This window comes from Diuraphis noxia, unplaced genomic scaffold, assembly GCF_037042655.1.
Source record: "Diuraphis noxia isolate RWA-SAM2 unplaced genomic scaffold, SU_Dnox_SAM2 contig0004, whole genome shotgun sequence".
In the NCBI taxonomy this organism is placed as follows: Eukaryota; Metazoa; Arthropoda; class Insecta; order Hemiptera; family Aphididae; genus Diuraphis; species Diuraphis noxia.
The window spans coordinates 63,690,509-63,703,959 of NW_028301714.1; the positions used below are offsets into that span (position 1 = coordinate 63,690,509).

The 13,451-nt window shown below is 27.7% G+C and overlaps 1 protein-coding gene across 3 annotated transcripts in view; it reads right to left on the reverse strand.

Annotated features, from left to right (window-relative positions):
• The window catches only part of LOC107163363 (PR domain zinc finger protein 10-like), a 67,845-nt gene that overhangs the window by 15,978 nt on the left and 38,416 nt on the right, over positions 1-13,451 (reverse strand). For all 3 annotated transcript variants that reach the window (XM_089226227.1, XM_089226226.1, XM_015510756.2), the window contains exon 8: positions 2,626-2,814. In XM_089226227.1, coding sequence (XP_089082353.1) covers positions 2,626-2,814 — 189 coding nt within the window. The remainder of the gene's footprint in view (positions 1-2,625; positions 2,815-13,451) is intronic.

Consider the following 13,451-nt stretch of genomic DNA (forward strand, 5'->3'; position numbering starts at 1 on the left):
AGAAATTAAGAAAGTTTTATTATGTTTGGGGAATCTGTGAAAATGATGGAATTTCACATTTAAAAACTTAAAAAACAGGTCAATTCTATACAACCCCTTATACTTGTTGTTGGACAATTTTTAATACTAAAGAAATATTAGTTTATTTCGATTGTATTAAGTATAAAAGGTTCATTCAATTGTAAGAGCCATTGAAGCTTGTTACAAAATATTTCAATTATTTAATTTACAATATCCACCAGAATCATTAATATAGTATGGTTGTGTATTCAAAAATATTTTTTTAATTACTCATTAATTTACGATATACCTCACCCTAAACTAACACAAATATTAACTTCGTTCCAGTTTTAAGAACATGTTGCCCCAAATTGTGATACCGGGTTTACACCAAGCCGACAAAACAGCAACTTTCTGTCTCGCGACAAATCGGCGACGAAATGGAAACATTTCCGCGACAAAATCGATTCTGGCGACGAAATGTTTGTGTTTCTAAAGACATTTTTGTGTCCGCTCAAAAGCGGTAAACATCAAAGGGTTTCTGTTTTGTTTCTATTTTCGGCAACATAAGCCTATTTGGTGTAAACTAGTGTTGCAACATCTGATGTATAAATAATAAAATCACGAATTTTGTATCTGTTTTGTCTTTGCAGTGTGAACAGCTAAAAATACAAAAAAGAAACATTTTTCGTAGTAAGTTTCCATTTTCTTTTTTTTTGTGTAAACAGAAAGTTGCTGTTTTATCGCTGTTTCTTATTTGTCGCCCAAATGATTAAAATTTGAGTTAGTTGCTGTTTTGTCTGTGTTTTTTGTTTTGTCTGTGTTTTTTGTTTTGTCAGCTTGGTGTAAACCCGGCATTATATTCGTCAACTTATGTAGAATATGGTAAATTTAGATTTAGCATAGTATACCTGGTTATTGAGTAGCTATAATGGAAGTATAATTAAATTAGATTCCAATTAGAAAGCAAATCAATACATATGAAAAACGACAAGGAATTATATTATCAGCCAAAAAAGTTGCAATAGGATATTTTATAATATATTTGTACATAACTAATAAAACATATATCCTATAGTAGTATATTTTACTATTCGAAAATTGGTTGATATAGTTTGGCAAAAAAACGTAACCTATATATTATACCATAATACTATTATATTATATTATTATAATCAACACTTATAAGTCAATACCTTTTAAAATATTCAAAAAAGGTTCGTGGTATAATAGCTTTATTTTTTTTTTTCTATGGTATCGAGGACCGGAGAAGGAACTATGTTGCCAATACTTCTCCTCCGGACGTGGTATAATAGCTTAAAATTAGTCCAATTATTTTTTAAACTGTATATCGTATTTGCGTATGGAAAATTATGATTTGAGTAACTGTGGAATGTTCAAGTTTCGATATTGAATATTTTTTGAATTAAACCATATTATAAAGAAATGATTTTAGTTACTTCATTGGTTCTCGTAGCTTTTCTGAGTTCCATTACAAAAAAAAAGTAAAAATATAATCGTTATTTATTTTCAACCTCGGTTAACCCGAATGATACCAGTACACCACTCAGGTATGGTATTAAATGAATATTTTAATAAAACTCTGTTTATAATAATATGCATAATAAAGTTATAGCTATATATCTATTATCTACCGGCTACCGTAAATGTATTTACAGTTAAATGCGTAATGCAAATTGCAACGTTTATTATATATTCATTGAATTTTTAGATGGACTTTAATATCTTTTTTAAAGCTTTAAGCTCGGACCTTTCCTAAAACGTTTGACTTGGCTAATACACAAACAATTATTATTCACCCGCATGTAAGCCTGTCATCAATATCGAGCATCTTTCGAGTCCAAAACTTAGAACTACAGAGAATGAACTCAACAATTTTTCCACTACACGATCCCACTTTGTCATCCCCTTGTTGATAATAACTCGTTTGATGTAGATAGGTACCCTATATAAAATCATTAAATACGCAAATGATATATTATATAAAAGAAGAAAAAGCCTATTTATAACAGATTGAAAATATCACATTTTTACAAAGGCATTCCACTCATTCATAATTTTTAATTAATAAAATTTATCTTTTTATTAAATCTTAATATGGATTTCAATATCCATTGTCAAGTAGCTAAAATTAATATGCAGCGATTGTAACACCATAATATCACTCATCACATTATGCGCCAAATTAAATCGGAATGAAGTAAATTAATAAAGTCAAAATACAATTGTTTTTTATTAGTATTATTATTATTATTATTATTATTATTGAACTTAAGCTGCATAATAGTTATCAGCATTTTTAAGCATTTTTAAAGGGAATTACGGTTGGTTTAGAAACATGACAGTATGTGGGGGACAGAATTCGTCTCTAAAAATTTATGTAATAACTAATCCGGGAGCTAATGGTGCAAAACGATGTAAATATTTAGTGACTGCGGCAAACCACCATACCAGGCCTCAAAAAATACGATATGTTAGTAATCGGCTGTTGTGAGTACCACAAGTATAAAGGCCCATAGCCAATAGAAAGTAAAAACAATACTTAATTGTTATTAAGTATCTTCAATAATAATTATCGATCGATAATAATAATACTTTACTGACCTGCAGGCAATAATACATGTAAGCCTCGTTTATGTGCATAAAATGTGCTGTATCCAACGAGTAACTCTTCTCGTTGGTAAATTGCTCTTGTAGTTGTAAAATAAAGATAATCCCCGATTTGGTCAACAATCATGTTCTGTTCGTGTTTTGTTTTTGCTGGTCGCACAAAACACATCCAATTGGATTTATCTAAATTAAAAAACACAAGAATACAAAGTTGCAATTAAAATGAAATAAATTAAACTTACAATTTGTTTTGATTAATAAGGTATCACATCTTATAATAATGTTATACTAATATGACGATTGGCATGTTATTGTACACGTCAAATTAATTTTAAAGTAAATATATTACATATATTCTTCAATTTAAAATAATCTTATACACCTAAAAAGATGAAACTGATTAACTGGCATGCACAGATTCTATACAGAATATAGAATCTTGACACTTTTCACAGTGGTTTCTACTTCAGAGGAAATCACTAAGAAGAGATTTGTTGAAATTCAACTCCAGAAACGTTGATAAAAGATATTAAAGACACAAGTTATCTCTGGACATTTTTATCCAATCGGAAATCGAAAATCCTATAATTTAACGAGCACCAATACGAAGGCTGTCTTAAAATGTCAAACCCAAATACGTGGTGATCAATTTAATGCGTAAAACACTCATTTCAGAAATCTAATGATTTTGAAAATATTTTCTTTTATATATACCTTACTTTAAGTCGTAAAAAGCCACATTATTGAAAACAAATTAAATTGTTCACTATTTTTTATAGATATCAATTTTTATGATGTTCACCTACTCTTTTGAATGACAACAAACATTTTATAATTGGTATTTTTAAATTAATCAATTATAGTTAAAACGGTAAATACCATAAATATAAGTAACAGATTATTTAATTATTATAATATTTTCACTGCGAAAATATATTTTTTTTATATATTATAAAATTTTAGGAAAACATTATAATATTATAACACAATAACTACAGTAATAAAATAAATTGCATCGATAAAACATTATTAATTTATTGTGTTTACAATCATTTAAGACAGAAATGACAAATGAAATTATTATCTTATTAATCACCAAAGACCCGACAATTATGTCTACGATCACATGTCACCATCGAAAATTTTCGAGTATTGATGGAAAATTCTATAAAATGACATAACATTCATAAAATTCCTTAACTGCATTGTTTAAAATTATAATAAATCAAATACAATGCTGAAATACAACATAAAATTAAAACTTGAAAATAATTTATGTAAGTTTATAGCAAACAAATAAACGTAGTATCTAATTGAATCTTTTGTGTTAATTAAGAAATAAAGAAATCTAAGCATAAAGAAATAAATCTGTAAACTTCAATACCGGATACGGTTTCGTATGATGTTTTTAAATCCAACGATGGTTCAAAAAAAAGAAAAGAAAAAAATACGATTAATAATAATCTAAACACCTGGATACTGGTTCCATATTGAATACTGGTATTCAATTAATAGGCACTGTAAATTAGTAGTCATAAAAATATTTTAAATAAGAACAAGCAACAATCTTTAAATTTGCCTAGAGTAAAATACACTTTAGTACCCAATGTATTTCCAAATCACGTTTATCCTCTCGTCCATACTGACTCACCTACTAATATACTCGCTATAACCACTGTGTCGTCATATTGCTTCGTTGGACATAATCTTTAATATTCAGCTCTTTGAAAACTAAATAAAAATCTATAATACTACTGATTAAATATCTGCATATATTATTTCCAAAAAATTAATTATCGCAGATGATAAAAAAACATGAATAGGAAAACTTATTATTTTTGATTTCCAATTTATGTGAATAAATAAATACGGTAAATTATAATCATTATGCCTCTATATTATATTAAGATTTTCCAAGGTTTATATATTTCAAAAGCAGCATTTTATAATGAGTTATTCACAGGAGCAACACCTTGGAACCCATATTGTATAGAAGTTATTCAGAATTAAAAACAACCTATAATAAAACTTATCTTAACTACTGTTAATATAATATAAAACACTAAAAATATATTTAGTACTGACTAATAAAACCCGTTAGGGTAATAAAAAAAAATAAACAACGGTAATCGATTTAATTGTACTTTCTAACACACGGCACACGGACTAGTACTATAATATAAATGGTGTATATTATAATGGGTATACAAGCCTAAACTTGTTCCAGTTCGGTCAGATCTTACTGAAACTACTATAATAATTTATACACAGTATTCACTATTCGCAATCATAAGCTCCGATTTTCTTTTCATAAGATAATATGCTTGGACGGCATAGTGGACTATTCATTTATCCAATTATAGTTGCCGGACTATGCTATTACGGTCGTTCGAGAATAGCAAATAGAGGTGTCATATTATTGTAGAATCGTTCTTTTACTAGATTTTTACACTTTCGCCCTTTGGGGACAACGCACTATACACGCACTACGATAAACGAACAATTTTATAATTATACGGCTCCAGTTCAGTTTATCTACGAGTAAATTATAACAAACTGCACGAACTCACGGCTATACAGTGATCATAAAATTAAAAGAGGAGAAAAAAAATGTTTTTAAGTAATGTGATCACGATTATTAAACCAAGAGATTGACGTTATAAACACGTAGGTATACGTTGATTTGCCGGTACAGTTATTAATTTTATTAGCGATGCATGTGGTTGAAATGATTACCGGGAAACGCGTCCAAACACGTGATAATTGTAAAAAATACCAGCTTTAAAAATCTGGTATCCATAAATGGATTGGGCAATATTTACTTAATCTAAATAGTTTTAATCTTATATCGCGCATTTTAAAGCTAATTCAAAATTTGAAAGAGTAGTTTTTAGTTATTAAAATGTTTATACTAAGAATAATAATCTTTAGAAATGATTTTACAAAAATATAAAACAGATATAATAAATCAGATGAAGAATATACTATACCAGGACCATTTTTATAAATTATAGAAATATTGATAGATTAATAAACGACAGAATTTTTAAATTACAATAGCCCTCATAAACCTATTTTCCTTAATACCTACGAAAAGCTAAACAACTCAAAAGCTACTCACTCGAATTTTTATTTAGTCGAAATGTCAGAAAAATTAATCACTTGATCGTTTACAATAACAAAGTGAGATTGTCATTTAAACAGTTTGTGCTTCCATAAAACAGTTCTTAAGTGGTATAAAAATCTAAGGAATTTAAAAATATAGTCTTTAAGTACAAAATATTTTTAATAATTGCATTATTTATGAAGAAAAGAAGGGCAAGCATGCTTGGTGAATCACTATGTATAGTTCATTCACCATACAGATGTGTGTTAAATGCTATACACTTACCGATGTTAGGTAATACAGTTTAACTTTCTGAAAAACCGGATCCACTGAAAACGATGGGCCATAGTATTATTATGCATAAATAAATTTACAGTTTTGAACTGTAGTTCGAATCAAGTTAATAAGCTATTTTAAGGACATACAACTCAAACAATAAATATAATATATAGGTATAAACAAATTATTAATGGATCCAATGAGACAATGGTTACACTCAACTGATAAACATAATACGAATTCCTGTAGTAAATAAGGAATAACTTCTTATATAACTATAAATATCTTGTGGAAACCAAATATTGACAATTTATGGGAATATATCAATTGCCCTTAAAATTTCATTTTTATAAAACAATATTACAAACGGTCATTATTTTTTGAACAACAAAATAAGAAAATCGTTGTATGAAAAATTATTAATTTAAAGGTAAATACCCAATGTTTAATTTCAAACGTACGTAAAAAAAATTGTTCTGGAGTTACTCAAAATTTTTTTTTCCACCAACAACCAATAAGTAGAACTTTGTAAAATCAATACATTCATCGCTCAGAATTTAATATTGCAAATTACTTGTCAAACATTCCTTGTATATATTATACTTATACATAGAATTATGATTATTAATAGGTACTTAATATATAGAATTGGAAAGTTATAAAATTATTCAATTTTTATTCTCCAAACATGTAGTTATTATTGTCTACTTATCGAATGTTTTAAAAATCAGTATCATACAGTCACGAACTTCAAAGAAAAAATAACGAATAAATAAAATATCAATGTATCAACCGTATTAAACAGTTTTACTAAACACCTTCCAAAACTCTATACTTATTTAGACTTGAAATATGTTTATATATAATAATATAGCAATATCACTTAAATCCAACATTAAAATTAATCAACAAAATTACTGAGTATCAAGAATTCGCGCCTAGGTATGGTAAATATACGAGAAAATACTTTGGATTTTAAACGAATCACCGCCAGTACCAATTATTTATCCATCGTTATAGCCATAATATTATGTTGAAAGACACTTCTCTGAAAACTTAGACAAGAACAATCCCTTTGACATTGAATGTAGATATATACGAATGATAATATGTGAACAGCGGTTTATATTATAATATTTTTTTTTCGGTCGATCGATACTTGATCGTAACAAAATCTATCCACGATCTTGTCAAAGCCCTGTGCACGAGAGTATTATTTATGTACAACTTACTAATTCGACATACTATCCTATTCGAATAACTAATTATCATTCGAATCATCAAAATAGTTTTTAGCCCGATACTCGAAACACTTCCATAAAATAAATGCGTCATTTCGGCTTACATATCATACACGATAAAAGCATAATCCAGACAACAATTACAGTGCAAGTTTTAGGTAAATGTATGTACCTAATCTATGTACCTACTCTATATTGCCTTCATAATTTTGTTTTAATAGATATTCCCTAGATCATTCAAAATATTATTTTTGAGATTTGTACAATAATTAAAGATCGCATACCTGCTCGATATTACATATACTATTTGATTATACTGGTATAGTTGCTACTTTTTACAATAATTAAATAAATATTTTCATATATTTTTAAAATCATTACCTACTCAGATTCATGAAATTAAAATAAAGGTAAAATGCACAAGTAATACATTTGTACTGGATTTCTCGTAACAAAACATCATTTTCAAATTAACGAGTTTAACTGTTCGTATACAAGCACATGTAAGCCGGTAGCATGCTTTCCTCATTTAAAATCAAAAGCGTTTCAATGTATATTGTATACATTTGTCTCGAGGCAATATTGTGCATACATTTCCATATTAATTTGCTTACACAAATTAATTTGTCTATAACGTTTAATTATAATACGGTAAATTGTTTGTTTACTTTTAATATGAGGAAATCGTTTTAAATTACATAATATATTTTATTTTCTATGGATTTTATCAATAGAAAAATAATTCTTAGTATTTACTGAGATCCATACAACAATAAAAGTGTACGCACAAGTGAAAGTTACGAGGCAGTTGTGTCAACTACACTAACCAGTAAGAATAGGTAATGTTTTATTTTGCAGCATTGAACTTGACCACGAAGAGAAAGTGTTACTACATACACTATTGAGTATACTATACTATATTATCTATACTCAATGATATTACCTACCTACGGCGTTTATATATATAGTGGGACTAGTACGAAATAAAAGATCGAAAAATATTCGTTATTAATATAAAAACAAAATCTACTTTTGAATTTTCAAATGGAAACCAATGTGTGATTGTTACAATATAGTTTGAAAAAACAAACTTCCAAATTCGCGTAAATAATTCACCGATTGGCTCCTTCAAATTATTGAACATTTATGTGTTTTTTTATGCATACCTAATCATTAAATCGTGACAACCGGTTTTAACGGGTATTTTATATTAATATTTTTTAAACTTTCAATGCAACTTATTTATTATTTCCACATATTTTACATTTAACGATATATTGTACCAGATCATGATAATATAGCAGTAATACTAAAATCATCATGTTGATTACATCTACATCATGCAGTAAAATCATAATTATTAATTAATTAGTATTTAGTAGATCAACAGCGGTTACTGTACGTAGATAATATGTTTAAAATATATAACATACCTACTGCATTTATTTATTTTAAAATGCACAGTTATGAAACAGGAATTAACTTAAATACTAAAGTATTTCGATACAGAAACAACGCCCATAGCATAGAAGTTTATTTATGTAAGTTTCTCGTCGTCCACACGTCTTTGTCATTCATCCACAATGAAGTTTTTACGAATAGTACAAGACGCTATAAAAATATTACATTATATACGAACTATGAACTTTAGAGCATACCATTTCTAATTCCAATAAAATGTAGCTATCTAAGATGTATTTAACACATGGATACAAGTTTAACTTTATAATTCCTGCCGTATAAAAGTCTTTTTATACAAATATTTTGATCTATACAACTTTGTGGCCTTGATTATAACGGAGGAACAGCATGTAAATAACCAACTGTCAGATTTAGATTTTAAAAATGATTTCGTTATCATGGAAAAAATTATTTCATTTTTTATTATTATCGAATTCAAATTATTGTTATGTGAGTTACATATTCAATAAACATTATTCAACTAAGTAAATATAAGCATTGGTTTCGAAAAGAAAAAGGGCTAAGACAATGTTGACGAAACATAAGAAAACTCCAGATCTAGAATTCGTTTATACCTTATGATTATTACATGCTACCAATCCATAAATCATTTAACTACTAGCCATTTAGTATCTACCTATTGTAAGTACCACTAAAATACTATTCTACGAATCGAAACCCAACTAACAATTGTTAATCGATTTTCAAACACTTACACCTACACAGAAATACGAGGGATTGATTTTACCCTTGAACTGGCAATCCATTTCATTACAACCACTTGAATATACAAAAAAACACATTTTATTGCATCCTGTAACAACTAAACATTTAGACAAGTCTTAAATTATATATAATTATAGTTCTTAAGTCATCGATGAACCGCGGTCAGTGACTATATTATGCACCCAAGTCGACAGGAGACTTAATAATCGTAATATTGTTATAATTAAAAATTACTACACACTATCTGCCCTACAGAAAAAAATTAATTAAATAGGTGACATGCTGCTAATGCAGGTTTCAATAAAAATGTACCTAAGGAGTAAGAAGATCGTACAAACGACCTACTATATATTGCTATTACAGGGGTATAATTTTAGTTGTTTGAAAAGTTTGCCAAACTAATACCTAGCAGGCCAAAATAAAATATGATCGAGCATATATGCTGTGTAATTTACAACACATAACTGAAATCAGCGCTTCACTGACATCGCGACTTACTAATATTTAAAACAAATAAATTGTACCAAAACTGCAGGTGTGTTTTTATTAACAGATGAGTACTATCAAAAACCATAAGAAAATATTGCACTGTTGCACTTAAACATTCAAGTTCCAATATACTTTACAAATACATTTTTCTAAGTTTTAAATAACACATATAAAATATCTACAACAAATTGCAACAAGAAAATAATTTTATAAAGATAATAGTAATAATAAAAATTAGAGCGTGATGATGAATCAGCTGGTAGTCAATAGTAATAAAACTTTTTCGAAAGATGCAAAATTATTATCAAGTAATGTATGGCTACACACGTCTTAATTTTAAACTAGGTTTATTTTATGAATTTAATATTCATTGATGTTTTACACATGTAACGTAACGATAAACCAATGACAAATAAACCTCATCAACAATAATTACTATTACGTGCATAGAAATAATAGATTACATTTTAAACTAAGCTATACATTTTTTTTTCTTTCGTAAAATAAGAATTATCCTTTGTTTATGCAAAATCTTTGATTTCCCAAACAAATACTTCATAGGATTCGACAACATTTTGAAATCTAACGCAAGCCATAATTTTGGTCAGTAAAAAATAGGTCCACGTTTACATACCCTTTAACACCAAAAATGACGCTCCCGTGATTTCTGACATACTTAATACAGTATAAGTATAACTAGTATAAGTACGTTCCTACTGGGTAACTAACAAATTATACTTAAAACACTAATATTTTAATATTTTACGCCGACAAAGAAATATGTTAGAAAGTAGTTCATATTTTTTTTTTTTTAATTTCCGGTCGAGCAAGCATCATCAGATTATTAACAATACAAATATCTTTGAAACTAATACGAACCAAAAAACGTCTTAACAGTTCAAAATAGATATGGTCAATAAACCTAACCTGACTGAACGTGTTTATAATTAAGCTGATGCATATTTTTCTCACATGAAACCACTCTCTCCATACACGCGTAGGAGAGTATATATACACATTCTATTGATTCGTAAAATGATTGTTTTATCAATATTAATATACCATACTTCAACCTCCGGTGGTATTACCCATACAAAAGATTTTATTTGTAAAAATGTTTAGGTATGCCATATTCAACCAATTATAATAGTAATATGATATGTAATCAATGACATCCATTGAAATAAACAAAAAAATGTATTATTTTTTCGTGAGTTGAAAAAAACTCAGCGTGAGCAACTATTAAGCTACCTACCTACCTATAGGGGTTGAAAATAAGCTATTATTGCTCTCATTACAGTCTCAAAGAATATATTAATATAACTTTTGTTAAAAACGGTCTGATAATTAGTATAGCACGACTTTGGACGTGAAAAAATTAAAAATATAGAATATAATGCTACATTATATGCGATGTATCATGGGTTTAGTGTAGGTACTTTAGTACTCTTTAAACCTGCTTGATATTTCCAAGAACAATTTGAAATATTCTTAAAATATAAAATTACGGTTTTGAAATTAAAATGTAGGTATATTTTATTACATTCAAAGATAAAAAAGCGGGTAAAGTCGTGAATGCATGTCGCTCATCTGCTGTACTGTAGGTTACAAATGGGTTACTGTATAATGGGTGGAATTAAATTTGAATCCAATGATATTATATCATTGTATACGAAAAACGATTCTGAGCGGAGACGGTTATCTATCTATAGGATATATTACATGGATTATTAAAAATTTTCAAATCTTAGATTTAAAAAGTCGCTAAAATGTTTTGAAAATTTTACCATGTTTAGGTATGGCTAATATAAGTAAACAACCCAAATTTTTAGTTTTTACGAATGTTTTTAACCGAGTTACAACATAAAACTCCCATACTTAAAATGTCTATAAATAGGTCAAAAATGGCTAAAATATTCCGAACTTTAAGCCGTAAAGAACAAAATACAAAATACAATAAAAAAGATCTTTTGACATTTTTCATTTGAAGCAATATATTTCTGGTAGAAAACGTCGTCCGTAATTATTTAATATTATAAAATCGTGAAATCGTACGTTTTTTCTCCTTTAATCGCTTTTATTTTGAGTACCGTTTCGAAAATCGAAAAAATACCTCTCTTAATGTACCAGCTCAAGAACATTACTTTTCAGAAAAAATGCTTCACTTGATACTTTTGAGCAAGTTTAGAGGGAGAAAAAGTGTTTATAGAATAAAAATAACAATAAAAATAAATAAATATAATTGTAAGCCCAATACACTCCTTGCTCCGCTCAGAATCTTAAACATGTTAAGTGTATCTACTGTATCTAGAAATATTTTTTTTTAGTGCATTTGGGAAAAAATTGAAATATAAACAAAAAAGATAAATAAAAATTTAACAATTGTTATAGTATGATACATGAAAAAATTAATCATATAGATAAACCTACAGCAATTTCTATTTATATAATTGTAATTTATTCACAATCTTTTTCTAATAAATAGTTAAACTAGTTGGGAAACCTCGCTTTCTAAATTCTCGATTTCTAAACATATTTTTACACAATACAATTTACTATAATAAAATTCCAAATAAGATTTAGACAGAATTTGATAATCTTAATACTTTGGAAGTATGTTTTGGCTATAGTATGAATCTATATATGTTCAATGCTTATACAATTTTATGTAATTATATCAATATCAACAATCTAAATTCAATATCTTAATACCTAAAAACAATCGTAACTATGTACTGGTAACTAACGGACAGACGGACACAACAGGGATATAAGCTACTCTAAATTAAGAATCCTAAAACCAAAGTAAATAAATTACAATGCTTTTAATTTAGTCATTTGAAGATCTTTAATAATCTAGGTATACACAATGTAAAATGATATATCTAATCGAACAAGTTGAACATGCAGTTTTAGAAATCTGGCAACATTACACAAAAATCTTAGAATTCTTACATTAGAAAATGTACACAATCATGTCAAACACGTCCTATACTCGAAGAGAGAATACTAGCGAAAATATCTAGTATTTTGTCAAAATCTTTTAACCTAGACAACACACAATCAGTTATTAGCTTTCTTAATAGTTCCAAATTAGCTATGTAAATTTAAATCCTATCTAAATAAATTGTATACATTTACATTATGTATAAACCAATCCCCATAATCGCCAAAGCAAAATTTAATAAAAAAGAAATAATACCTTGATGATATAAAACCACTTCCACTTCCACTTTCTCTCTTTCAAGCATTGGCAAAAGACGCCAAACTTCAGATTAGAATAATTTATTAAATAAGTTATTATGCTGTATGTAGAGAGAATAGCAAACTAATATATTTGGTTTCTTAAATTATCACTGTATGCGTTGTAATTAGAAGGGAATTCATTATTTTTTGGGGGCAATTTATGGAATATTAGTATTATATTTAGGTAATTTCTCATAATTCCACTGTTGAATTCCGTATTTGGAAGTTATTGGGAGTATAGAATTCATTATAACACAGAATAAGGGCTTTCA